Below are 13688 nucleotides of genomic sequence, written 5' to 3' on the forward strand. Positions count from 1 at the left end.
TAAGACCAAGTGACGTCAGCTATTTATTTTGCAGCTGGCTGGAGGGGGGGAAACACTACTTCTCATTAAAAACACTTTGTCATGTCTCAGAGCTGATCTATATGTGTGTGTGTGTGTGTGAGCGCTCTCATTAGTCAGCAGGACACTTTCGCTCAGTCACGCTTTGGCCTCTATGTGAGACTGTGCGAGTGTGAGTGACCGGATGCAGTTGTTTTGAAATAATCAGCTCTCTGCTCTCAGAAACACTCGACTATCCTCCAGCCCGGCCCGTGTCTTCTCTCAGCTCTACGCCGTCTGTGTTTTAGTCACTATGGCGATCAATAAAACGTACGTTAGTGTCGCCTACGCTTCGTTTGGTATGCTCATGGGCTTCTCTGCTTTCCTGGTGTGGAACGTCGTGTACAAACAGCCGTGGACCGGAGCCATGGGAGGTCTCTCAGGTAAACGCTGCCTGCCTGTCTGTCTGTCTGTCTGTCTGCAAGAATACGCAGTGAGAATGAGAAACATTGAGTCTGGTGGTGTCGTTTTATTAAAAAAAAAAAAAAAAAACTAAACGCCAGCTTTCCTCCAGTTACCAAACACCCTGACAACATTTACAAAGAGGTCACAGATCAAACTTCGTGAAGGACACGCGGGTCAGCTGATTAACCAAGTCCTTCACTCGGGTCTTTAGAAATATACTCGATTTATTGTAATTGAACAACTTGTTCCAACTTGCCATCTGTACAAACGTCCACCTTAAGACGTAAAAAAACCAAACAGAACAAATGCCCCTTTAGGTAATAAAAGCATGTTGGAGCTAATTACAGCAGAGTGTTACAAGGTGTTGATGAACAAGAAGTTTAGCTTAAATGCTTCTCATTAAGCACTGCCCCTAATGAGAAGTTGCATGATGTCCTGTGTTTCACATTAAAGCCGTGTTAAATGGTGTTTTCCTCTCTTCTACACGCAGATGTGTTTGTTGTGATCATTTTTCACTGCTTGGATACAGAACACGGTTTGTAAGGCAGCAAAAAACACGCGAAGTAACGGCAAAGATGGCAAAATAAGGCTTCACACGAGCAGTACGCTTATTATGTACAGATTTAATCTCACATTTTCAAGTCAAAAGGGGGCATTTCTTTAGGTCACAGTTTACAATATTGGACCTCTTCTGAGTCTTCTAAAATAATAGATTGTTAGAGTTAATATTTTCCATCTTCATAGGTTATGTTAAGATATTCTCCTGGAATTTGACCTTTGAGACACTGTTGAGGTTTTCGAGTGCATATCTCGCAACCTCTGCTCTCATCTGTTTTGCAGGGTCTGTGGTAATGATCAAATTGTTCACCAATATGACCGTTACTCCTGTTCGGAAGGTAGAAACCCAATACCTGATCTTCACAGAAATACTCTGCTGCTGATCACTTTCTTCTGTTGTAGTTGACATGGAGACAGAAGTGTGATTTACTGACTCAGCATTTGAAAACTTGCTGCGTCAGTCTGCCACTAAGTTGCACATTCACCATCGCACCAACAGAAGTTCACGACCAACCCAACTCAGCCCGACTTCTTTTGAATATTTAAAAAATTGAATATTTTTTAGTTTTTGTTTTGACTGAATGCATTCAAGAAATCAGGGGACACCCAGCTGCTATTCAGATTAAAACTGTAATACGTATGCACCTCTCCTGTATGCTGGATCAGTATCAGGGTTATAAAACGAACCAACACACAGCATGTGTGGCTATTTGCATAGCCAGAATTTGCATTAGTTTAACACACATTTGGACATCAGTGGCCTCGTGTTGTTGCATATCTTGCAGGAAAAAAAACACATTTTTCCATCCAGTGTGAATCCTGCAGATTTTCAATTTGGCAAAAAAGGGAGCTCAGCTATCATAGTCTGAGTCGGAATTTTCAGTTAATGCTATGAAATATTTATGAGGAGAGGGAAAAGAAACATTGATTCATTCCAGCGATGCTTTTCATTATGCCAACTTTTGCCACCTTGTGTCTGCTCTCTGCCCATGGCCTGGAAACGCTAAGTCCTGGCTGTAACCTAAGCAGAGGTCTTCCATCAAGTGGCCTGACATGTAAAACTCGTACTTTCACATTGAACGGCACATTAAACCAACACAGAGCCACCAAAGATTTCTCATTCTGCTGTTTCGCCTCTCCTGTCCTCATGCCTCTTCCCCCATCTCTTACATCCCTGCAGGGATGAGTTGAGATTTGAGGAAATTATACAAGTGAGGAAAGCTGAGTCAAGTTAGCTAAATGGAAAGCACCCCTGCTTTCGTCTCCATCATTTTTTCCATGTCATCCTACTTTGCTTAGTGTTTGATTTTAATGTACTTTTTAGTTTGCTGTCGTTAAAGCTTACAACAACTTTCAGTCCCCATTGTGGCAAAGAGGATCGAAACAATGGTGGTATACAATGAAACAATAAAGGTTTTTGATTTATTATTATTTTTTACATGGGAGATATTGTTATAATGTAGAAACAAAGGCAGCTGGCTGTGGTAAAAATGCTGTAGTTAGCTGGTCAAAGCTTGTGAAATGACAAGCTTTTGGCCCCTTTGAGCAGATTAATGAGGCAGCTGTTCTCTGAAACCTCACTTTGCTCTATTTGCTTTGCCTCCTCTCAGGCGTGCTGGCTCTTTGGACCCTGATCACTCACATCATGTACCTACAGGACTACTGGCGGACGTGGCTGAAGGGCCTCAAGTTCTTCCTCTCCATCGGGATTTTCTTCTCTCTGCTGGCAGTCGTAGCCTTCATCACTTTCCTGTCCGTTGCCATCCACAGAAAGGAGTGTAAGTTGCTCCACGTCGCTCTCCATTGCCACAAAACCTGTTGTGAGGACTGTTCGCCACCGAACAGGCTCTTTTAGCTGTAGCTGTTCATCACCCTCAGATTCTTTGACCCACATAAATGCCACAAAATGTAGAAGTGAATTTGATTTCCTAAATGACTTGATGGAGACCCAGCTGTGGCATCGTCTTCAACTTAAGAAACAGGATAGAATAAAAAAGATATTTTGCAGGATTTTACATCTTTCTCTTCTTATGTTTTAGGTGTTCAAACTAAAATTAGGCTGACCACTTTTATAGTCATCATTATAGTTATTCTGATCAGTGGCATTTCCTGCTTTGAGCAAACATGTAGGCAAGTCCAACTAACATATTGTACTCCTCTTTTTTAATTCTGACTTTTTAAAAAAAAATGTGATAACTTCTGTTAAGGCCCCAGGACCTTCTGTTATCCTAAACCTCTAGCCCAACTACAACCATTGTTCTGGTTGTGATTATTTGAAATTTTGCTCTCAATGCTAAATGGAATCATTTTTGCAGTTTCTTCCAGAACACGCACAAAAACCCAAATGATAATTCTCAATGAGAAACCGCTGCAAGATATTAAAAGATATTGTTTTGTTCTTATAATGATTAATACCCCCACAAGTTTTGGTCCTGCAATAAGAATAACTGTCTGCCACAAATGTGCTAAGTTTCCTTTCTGAGCAATGAAAAACACACTTTAGGGTATTGCTAGGGTATTGAATATGTTCTCAATAAGGATTATTTTCCATCCGAACAGTGTTATGATTCATAGCAAAACAAAGTGCTTTTTTTTTTTTTACTGCTTCTAGTTGATGATTTTGGTAAAAGCCTCAGAAAAGCTTTAAACTGTAAAGTAACACAAAGCAACTATAGTATGTTGATAGATGTTTTATCCAGTGATGTGCATCAAACTGGCACGATCTAGTATGCAGCCAACAGCAAAAGCATGAAGCCATTAGAAGCTGTAACATGACGTTTCTTGCATGAGAAACGGGTATCAACACTGGTGTCTGTGTATGAGATAAAACCCCTTCAATGAATGCATGAAAAAGTGACTCCTTTTAAAAGAGAGAAAAAAAAGCAGCAAATCATGAGCAAGTGTTCAATATTATTGATTATAATACTATTAATACTTTAGTAGGGACAAGTGTATCAGCAAAGAAAAACAAGACTTTACTTTAGGGATTAAAAAGAAAATCCATATTGGAATAACATAGGGTAAAGACACCTTTAAAAAGTCACTTTGTTAAATATGTTTCAGTGCAGATGTTCTGATGTATAAATTAAAATTGACTTCCTCGCCCAATCCCACCTGTTCTGTTGTGGATGCGGGGGAGGAAGTGTCAGCAGCCAGGCTTTGCTAAAGTAGCACAGCAGTGATAGGTGTATGCATGAATATGAAGACTGTCCTGCTGTGCCGTTAATGGCTCTGAGTGCTTTTGTGCGTCTCTTCCTGCTGCAGCACTGACCGATCCTCGGAGCCTCTACCTCTCCTGCGTTTGGAGCTTCATGAGCCTGAAGTGGTCCTTCCTGCTCGCCCTGTCAGCTCACCGCTACCGGAAAGAGTTCGCCGACATCAGTATCCTCAGTGACTTCTGAGCGTGCCTCCCGCAGTTATTACTCAGAGACTCTGAAGTGCGCTCGCTGTGCTGGCTTCTCGGTCTGTGTTGAAGTGTGATAGGCAGAATCACAGATGAGCTAACAAAGCTTTGTTTAGAGGATGTGCGTCCCTATCCTGGTTTCACCTGTGCCTCCCCCTGCCCCTCCTGTTATTTCAATTCTTTATTACGAGCAGGATTTGTTGTCAATTTAGCCCTGTTTTAAATTATCCTTTGTGGAATTTATTTTCTTCCATTTTGACTTCTCCTGCATTTTTAACACTTATCCGTCTGCACAGATTCCTTGTGACAAAATAAATCTTTTGACCTCCCATCAGTGGTGGATATATCAGCGCACTTCTGTGGTAATAATCAGTTGCAGTTTCATGCTGCAGCTAGTAGAGGGCACCACTCTTCTAACTATAAGTGCACTGTTCTTATGTGCGCATGAAATCCCATCGGTGTAACACAAGTATGTGATTTTTATCATCAAAAGTTGCACTTGCAGTGATCAGATGAGGAAACCTACTCATCACGAGACCTCACTCCCTAATAGATACAACGCTTTAAAGTGGATTCACATCCCAGCGCTGCTTTAACAGTGTGTCAAGGACTTACACAGAGCAGGCCAACCAAAACCGTGAGACGTCAACATGAAGGCTTTTTTTGTGCAATTGCAGATAAGCATCACATGTCCCAGTTCACCATATTTCTGAACTACAAGTGGGCATTTTTTAAAATGTAAAGAATGATTTTTGTAGTACTTTTTTAAATCTGTGTGACAAATGAAAGTGTAACTGAGTTAGGCCTTTTAAGTCAGCAGTGATACCACTAATATGCATGCAACTATTCATGTTATCTTGCGTTATATTGTCCTCAGCAAACCCACTCATGGACAATAATTTTTTTTTTGTTTAATGAGATTATTTTTCTGTCTTTCTTTGAAGCTTCTATCTCCGTAATTGACCTCTGTACACAACTGTGTTAGTAATTACTATGGCATTGTGTATCTACATGTATCACTTGGCTGAATGTAGCAAGGTGTGTTTGTACAAGAATGTGTTTGAGGGCGATGTGAATGAAGTGCATTTTTGACATCTACAGGGCATTGTGTCTTCGCAACATAATAAAACATGTAACTGAGCGACAACTCTTCCTCTTTTTTGAAGACATTCTGGGCATTTTAAACAGTTTCTGTTCCTCTGAAAAATTCGACTGTGCTATTTTAAAAAGAAAAAAAGAAAAAAAAAAGCCTTCCAACAGCAAAATTGATTATTTTCTTCATGAGAAAGTGTCACGGGAGCAAGTTGACGGTGCTACTTATTCTTCCCCCTGCAACGCCTGTGTCAGGGGGTCATTGTTGTTGGCATTAAAAGGGGATTTGCATCATGGGAGAGGTAAACCACGTTTCCCACCAAACCAAACCACATATATGAAGAAAAAACACCCCACAGCACTGCATTTGCAACAGTAAATGCTAGCCAATAACCTGCACTTTGAAGTCAGGCAATTATTCCATCCATCCATGTTTTCATCCTGTCGCTCAAAGGAAAGGTGGGGGCGGGTGTGCAGTGTTTTTGGTGCCTGATTTTGCTAAGGCAGTTGCCTGATAGAGGTACTTTGAAGTTGATGTGAAAAATGTGTGACTGAATTATTACAGGGCTATCAATGTTTGGTGTGCTTAAACCCATAAAGTGACTTGCTTTTATAACAATATTTGGTAGAGAAAAAAAAAGTCCCTAAAAATCTATCCAGGATACGAAAGTAAACTTAGCACAATTATTATTTACTAGACATATCACTAACTTTGATCCTTGAAAGGCCACTATCATTATTTCACTTTGTTTGTTGCTTTTCTTCATCCTTCCTTTTTTTTAAGGCCATTTTTGTGGTACTTGTATCTTAATTGCGTTATACTGGTTTGTTTGTAAGCCCCAAGATTCTTGTTGCATCAAGGTAATTGAAATGTGGTGGTTAAATCACCATGGCAACCTTTTTTTCCTTTTTTTTTTTTTTAAAAACTGGCTGTTATAAACTTCGACATTAAGGCAGTGAAAAACAATCCGGCTCACTTTCCACTGAGCAAGCTGGGGGCTTTGGAACCAAATGCATCCTATTAAGTTTATACACCAGCTTGTAAAAAGTCTGTGTGTGTGTAGTATGTAAAGAGAGGGAGGGGTCTTATTTTATTCAATTATAGGACTCCTTTCTACCCAAATCAAGGAAGGAAGCTGTCTTGACTGGCAGTCTGGCTGACTGTGGTGAGACTGGAAACAATAGTTTACACATTCAAATAACCCAAAATATCCCAAACATCCTGCACAATTACATACTGTAGAGCAGCAACACATTTATCAAAATCTAAAGCAATGATGGGGAAGTTATTCCTTTGAACTGCAAACGCATCTTTCTTTACCAGAAAAAGAATTAGATGTCGCCTTTCTCGGAGAGACCACCTATCAGCTCTTAAAGATGAGTGAATGAGTAGCAAAACTCACAGCTCACAACTTTTTCTTTTTAAAATCATATGTCTCCTCATTGTTTGTATTGATTTTCAGTTTAACAGCAGCTCATACAATTAAAGTTAATGTTAATTACAAATTATGTAGAATACAACAGCAAAATGTGATGTGGTGGTAAGAAACAATTTTTGCTCAACTACTGTCCTCGCATAGAAGACTTTTTACTTTTGTTTACTCCATTGCACTTATTTGTCAGTGTAGATTAGCACTTAGTTTCCAGACTTAGACTATACGTGCGAAAGATGTAAGATAGAATTATCAAAAGTTCCTCACAGACACACAAATTTTCTTAATTAAAACCCTTTACACCGAGAATTTTACTGTGCTTGAATGATACTTTTCAGCTGGCTTTTCCATTGTGAAAGATGAATTGTGGTATTGATGATATAAAAGTGAAGTATTTGATCTAAAAAAAGCAACACGAGAAGAAGAAGAAACAAAAGGAAAAGCAAACATCTTGAATTGTTTGAAAAACAGATGGCCTATTTGACATTAAGAAGTCGCTTTGGCATTTTGGTCTCAGAATGATTTCCAAGGAACTTCCGCAAAGCGTTGTACAAACCCCACAGAAATTTAAGCAATATCCATAGCAATTTACTGTTTATTTACAAACTGAAACATATGTTTCCAGACCTTTGCAGCCCCTTCTCCTCCCATATCTGCCTTATTTCCACCCTGATTTACTCATTTCCCTCACACTATTTGCTTTTCCCTGTGTGTACTTTCCCTCCTTCTTTTCTTTATGTCTGTCTTCTTCCATGACTCATCAGTCAGTCAAATTCATTTACCACCAGGCTTGCCTGTTGACAGCACTCTAGAAGTCCTAGCTTTACTGTACGTTTAGCTATTGTGTGTTTCTGTGTGCGATGCTCTGTGCCTCTGGGACCACTGCTCTCTCGCATCTGAAACATTTTAGAGAGACACATATTTGCTGTTCTGGAGCACAAAGGGATATGCCATGACGGAGGCTGTTTGAAGTGGCTTCACAGGGGGAACCAGAACCAGAACGACGGATTTGAGAAACCATCGAGAGACGTTAACGCAATGTAACTTTGCTAGGGCCATCTAATCTAATGGAAGCAGATACTGATTCAATGTGAAGGCAGGCCCCTTTGAAGCTGGCTCTGTTGATGTTTCTAATGCAACAGCCCCTTTGGTGAAATGCAGCATTCCTCTCTGCCTCTTAGGCAGTGCTTTGCTGTATATGCTTAACAGAACTGGATGCGTGATAGTGTCTAATCCTGAAGATCCCAGGCTGCATTGCTTCAAGGAACATGAAGTGAGCAGTTAGACAGCAGCATTTGACCTCCTGACAGGCTCCTTTTCTGAGGAAATTATGCGTGGGTTGATTGGTGTTGTGGGTGTTAGCTTTCTAGTTAAGAGCCAGACAGGTGTTTAATTGCCTTGCAACATCAAGGTATTCAGTGTTTGAGTAGTCAGTGGGTTTAATGTGCATTTCCCATATGTTGAAAAGCCATCATCGTGTCTCTCTGTATTGTTGGCAGCATCCAGGTCCAGGTGTGGATGTTACAAACTGCTCCCCTGTCAGCAGTACTTGATGAGCTAAAGTCTGAGGTGCAAACTGAAACAAAATTTTCCAACCCAAAGGGCCTCGTGGTCAGCTCTGATCTGCTGACTCACTGATAGTTTTTTGTTAGTGCTTACAAAAATAGTGCATTTAACGCTTTAGATTGAGTGGCTGACTCAGCAGTGAAAATAACTTTCGTGTGTTGAATTTGTTAAATATAGATGTTGATCACATCTGTGTCTTTTCCCAGCTAAGCTGTTCAGAGTCAGAATAATTGATTTAAACCGAATTAAGCAAGAAGTTTTTGATCGTTGTCCGTCATTTCTATGGAACCGCAAACTTTATCTCTTCTTATCTCCAGTGAGGTTCACATTCAGTTGCGTTTGTCATGCGTTGCCCCAGTGTCACACTTACACTCACATTGTTGGCACATATGGACATGATGTAAAACTCAAGCAACATTTCACACATGCACGCACACTCTTTTAAAAGTTTGTACACAAAAAAGGAACATGTATGCATATTTGTAGCAATTTGCACTGCTTTTTTAAATTGAGTTTACCACTGTATGTATGATTGTATGTGACTAGTGTGTCTGTATGGGCATTATTTCATAGTTTTGTAAATCGATTATTGTTATTGTCATTTATTTGACTAAATGGAGACAAAGGGTAACTAATAATTTCATTGCATTGATAGCATATTTATTACAGCATATGACTAAAAAGCTTTAGACCTTTGACAAGACTAGTGTCTTTTAATGAAGTTTGTTTCTGTGTGAAACAAACAGACTTCATAAAGAAATTTGGTCAGCACTTAATGCAACATATGTCAAATATTTGTGTCACATATGTCAAATATTTGTGTCACATTCCTCTCTGCAAGCCAGAAAAGTTAATAGACCAGCTGGTCAACCACGTTTTGTAACCATCGTGCACTTCTTCCTGGGATGTCCCAGAAAGAGCCATATGAGTCCATATTCTGGACCTGCTGCTTAGTGCACCAAATCCCCGGCTCTGCTATGAGCTCTACTGGGACTATTTCTAATGTGCCTCAGACAAACCCATGCACTTTAACACTGTAATCAGAGCCAGAGCAGGATATTAGCTAAATTACACATGAAAGTAGGGATATTTAAAGGAAGCTTGAGCACTAAATATTATGATAAATCATGGTCTAATATAAGAAGGTGCTTGAAGAATATCACAGGCTTGCACGCAACAGAGAAAGGGTGATTTTGATCTATGACTGTATACTTATTTAAAAAAAAAAAAAAAAGTCCACAAACGTTGGGCCAAAAAAATCTCACCTCAGGATCTCCTTTGTTGATGCTCTGGGGTTTTAGATCATATCACATGAGCCTCATCAGCACATGAAGCTAACTAGCTGTTCAAATCTCCATTTCTATTTGAGCACATCAAAACATTTAAAAATATTTCACTCAAAAATATTCAAGACAGATGAGGGGGAATGATCAAAGTTAAAGTTTAAGGGTAAATGTTTTGTCTTTTTTTTTTTAAGTTTTCAATCTTCAATCGCAGCCTTAATATAAATAGTTTGACATTTGTGGATATATCCTAATGTGCTGTCCCGGTGAGAGTTATATTAGAGGAGTGAAAACAAAACTATAAAACTCAACACAGACTGGAACATAGAAAAACAGGTTTATGTTGTTTAAATGATTCAAACTGACCAAGATGGTCTGTTTAAAAAAGACATAATGTGTTAGATATGGTGTTTCAGAGACGTTAGTCGGAGGATTTTGTTACATTTGGTTTGTAGTCTTTTTGCTAAGCTTTGATCACAAGTTACTGAATCATATTAACTGTGAAACATCATAGTACTATGAATCACTCCGTGTTTATTTCTTCAAAAAGGTGAATGTGTGGACACAAGTCTTTGCCTTTAATGAAACCATCATTAATTAAAGAAGACCAATGTGGTCTAACAGAAAAACACAGAAAATAATCCTCAACTGTTTAATGGCTCGTTTAATGGCACATATTTCACGCCTGGTGCAGAAATTGAAGCCTGCCCATGCAGAACGCAACCCACTTTCATTTGTTGTGTTATGACATTACCCACTAATCAAGACTTTATACGAGAAGAGTCTGATTCTGCAACGGAATCAGAACAATGCACTATGGCAGTGTCACGGAAACAATGTTAATGGTGTGTCACTTAGCAGCTTTTTTTCACAGTGAGCATATGAGTTTTCTGGTTCAATTTAGGCTGTGTAACATCTAACAAAAGACCACCTTTTGTAACAGCAGAAGTTGGTGGTTATCAAAGAACCCCACAATAAGCACACTGATTTTGTACATGTGTCGTAGATGTAAATCTCAGGCCTTGTCATAGAGGTGGTGGTGTCCTCACCTCCACTTGGAGTGTGACTGTAGATCAGCTGGTTTTGCAGATTTGATAACTGGACCCTCCAACATGTTCAAATGTCCAGGGGTAAGACATCAACTTGTAAGTTGTTTCCATCAAATGTTTTTTAGAAGTCGATATGATGTCACCAACTGATTTGTGAACAATTTCCAACCTTCAAATTCAGCTGATTTAAGTTTTTAGCTGTCGCCATGTTGGTGTTTCTGGAAACAGGAGTAGTTGAACAGAATGCTGGAGCTGGAGGCTGATACTTGAAACATCACTGGACAGAACGATGTACCTTTTCAGAATGACCACCAGCAGGCTGATGTGATTCTACGTAGTTACTGACAGTGTAATAAGTAAAATATTTACTGACTTACTATCTCATTAGCAAAGTGAGATAAGTGAATCTGTAGAAGACAGAGATGTTTTAAAGCTAATTACACACCAAGCCAATGTTTGGCTGTGGTGAATTTCTGTCACCCTTCGTACACAATGTCATGCTGTCAGAATCCCATCAATTAATTTTTTTATCTTATTCAGCATGTTGCATTCAATGTGCTGTATTGTTGCTCTTGATGACGGGCAGACACGTCGCATGGCAGTGCCGCCACACTTAGTGCACGAACATGTGTGTGTGAATGGGAGAGAAATACATTGTAATGCTCCGTGTAGAACCTCACAAAAGTTTAAAGCTGCTGTATGAGTGCAAACCATTCACTGTGCTATTTATAGTACTAATCAAGAACATTAAGAAGCAGTGGTTCCAAGTTTGAGATTATTGTATGTATTTTTGTGGAACTAGGACATTTCCGTGTTCATTGACTTCCCCTTTACTTAGTTATCATCCACACCTCTTGTCGAAACCTTTCCCCTTCACCCCAAATCAAACTGCTCCACCCCACCCACTCCCATCACCAGCACCCTCCCCCTCTACCATGCACCTACACCCATTAGCACATCCCCACCCCCACCATCCAGCCAACCGCCCTGCTCCTCCCAAAACCCTTCTAAGTGGATACCCCACAGGAAGGGTTTCTCTGGGAGGGGGAAATGGGTCCCAGATGTCTGCCTCTGTGTCACTATAAGCTCTTGGGATGGAGCCCTTGAAGGATGAGTATGTGGAGAAGGAGGGATTGAAGGATGGCAGGACGTGTGTATGTGTATGCGTTGTGTGCAAATGTCAAAAACAGCAGCCCAGAAGGGTGAGGAAGCTCCTAGGGTGAAGGTGAACAGGAAAGTAATGACTGGTTCCTTTTGCTTGGCCTGTATGGATTTCCAAACACATCACTTATGATTGGCCATGCTGCTATGCTCCTACCAGCTGACGTAACCACAAAGCTTCAAGATTTTGTTGTATGATGGAAATTGAATTGACTGCATTCCGAATTCTGAACCCCACCCCCCCACCCCCTCAAAAAACTTCAAAGTTTAACATGGCTGCTCTTCAGAGTGGTATTTCTGTCAGGTCAAAGCCATATGGTGGAGAGACAGAAATAGACAATACATCTGCTTTTTTTGATATCCAAGCTGCCCCGTGTGTGCATGTAAGTCTATATACTGTATATTGATATATGTATGATCTAAATTCGGCTCCACAAAGGGTTAATTATGACCCCTGTGGAAGCAGAACAAAGATGAGAGCAGGGCCTAAGTGTTTAGTGAAACATTATGTCAAGACTCTGACAAGGAAATGAAATGTGCAACATCAATCAGCCTATGAGGATCGAGATCAAACAAGCCTCCACACTCCTGCATCTGGTTCTGTTTGGACAGCCTCACTTTTTTCCCCCTTCTTCTTTCTTCTCTTTTTCCTACCCATTTCTTATTCTTCTCTGCTTCTCTCCCTCTTTTCCTCCCCTCCTATTCTTCTATGGGCCACAACATTCCTGTTGGCCTACCCGCTATGTTAGCTCATTTTTTCCATCATGGTGGCACAGAGCCACGCTTTCGTTAAAGGTAAGCAGGAGCTCCTGAGATTAGCCCCTGCAACAATGACTTTCCTGTCCTTCCACTGTCTCTGTGAGAGCTCCCAATGAATCTCTTGACTAACACCAGTTAATCCTGGTGTTGACTTGGCGTGTTATGTGAATTTAACTTCATATATTTCACCGTCTCCATCCACCCTTGCTTTGATCTTTGCCATACTTTTTGTCTCTCTATTCCAAGTTGATTGAACCCAACTGGGATTGAACTACTTTAAGTTCAGTCCTGCTCTATGAATGAAATGTAAACCAGTGCAATCACGGGGCTCATCAAGATTCTCCTGAAGCGTTCTCCACACATCCTTCAAACCCCTCTGAAATCACACCCATATTCATGCCTCGAAGCTTTCAGGCTACATCTAAAGAGTCATATGAAATTTAGTTACAACACATGAAACATTTGATTATACGCTAAACCATTTTCTTAGTATTTCTCCATAATGCCTTGACCTGAACTTAATTTAAGCCAGTTTCCTTCTTTTGGAGATGGATGCTCTTAAACATTTGGGCTACCAAAGATTATGCTGTCATCAAAAAGTCCAAAATTTCTACAGCTTAGAGCAGCGGAAAACTCCCCTCAAGATTCTCTGCAGTGATCTGCAGATGAGTCACTGGGTCGTGACGCATGTAGGTAGAAATGGTTTCTGTTGGGAAACTGATAGGGATGAAGGGTGGATTCATACAAGATTAAGTAATTAGTCAAAATTGTAGGTTGCACAGACAGAACAAACAAAACCTTTTCTCAGCAGGGCCTACCTGCTGTGTCATGGCTGCCAATGTGAGGAAAATGAATCTAAGTGACTGCAGATCCAGATGGGTTGGCGGTGTGGGGGTAGAACATGTGCTGGGTCTGCCTTGAG

The 13688-nt window shown here is 40.3% G+C and overlaps 1 protein-coding gene across 1 annotated transcript; it reads left to right on the top strand.

Moving 5' to 3' along the window:
- The first annotated feature begins 72 nt into the window (after window positions 1-72).
- LOC140303676 (heme transporter hrg1-A-like) lies at window positions 73-5564 on the top strand. The gene is made up of 3 exons (XM_072382530.1): window positions 73-440; window positions 2631-2798; window positions 4285-5564. Exons 1-3 carry the CDS (start codon window positions 311-313, stop codon window positions 4419-4421), a joined length of 435 nt encoding a protein of 144 aa, XP_072238631.1. The 5' UTR covers window positions 73-310; the 3' UTR covers window positions 4422-5564.
- Window positions 5565-13688: the final 8124 nt, after the last annotated feature.

Source organism: Leuresthes tenuis, unplaced genomic scaffold (assembly GCF_036924035.1).
Source record: "Leuresthes tenuis unplaced genomic scaffold, fLeuTen1.0.hap1 SCAF_3, whole genome shotgun sequence".
In the NCBI taxonomy this organism is placed as follows: domain Eukaryota; kingdom Metazoa; phylum Chordata; class Actinopteri; order Atheriniformes; family Atherinopsidae; genus Leuresthes; species Leuresthes tenuis.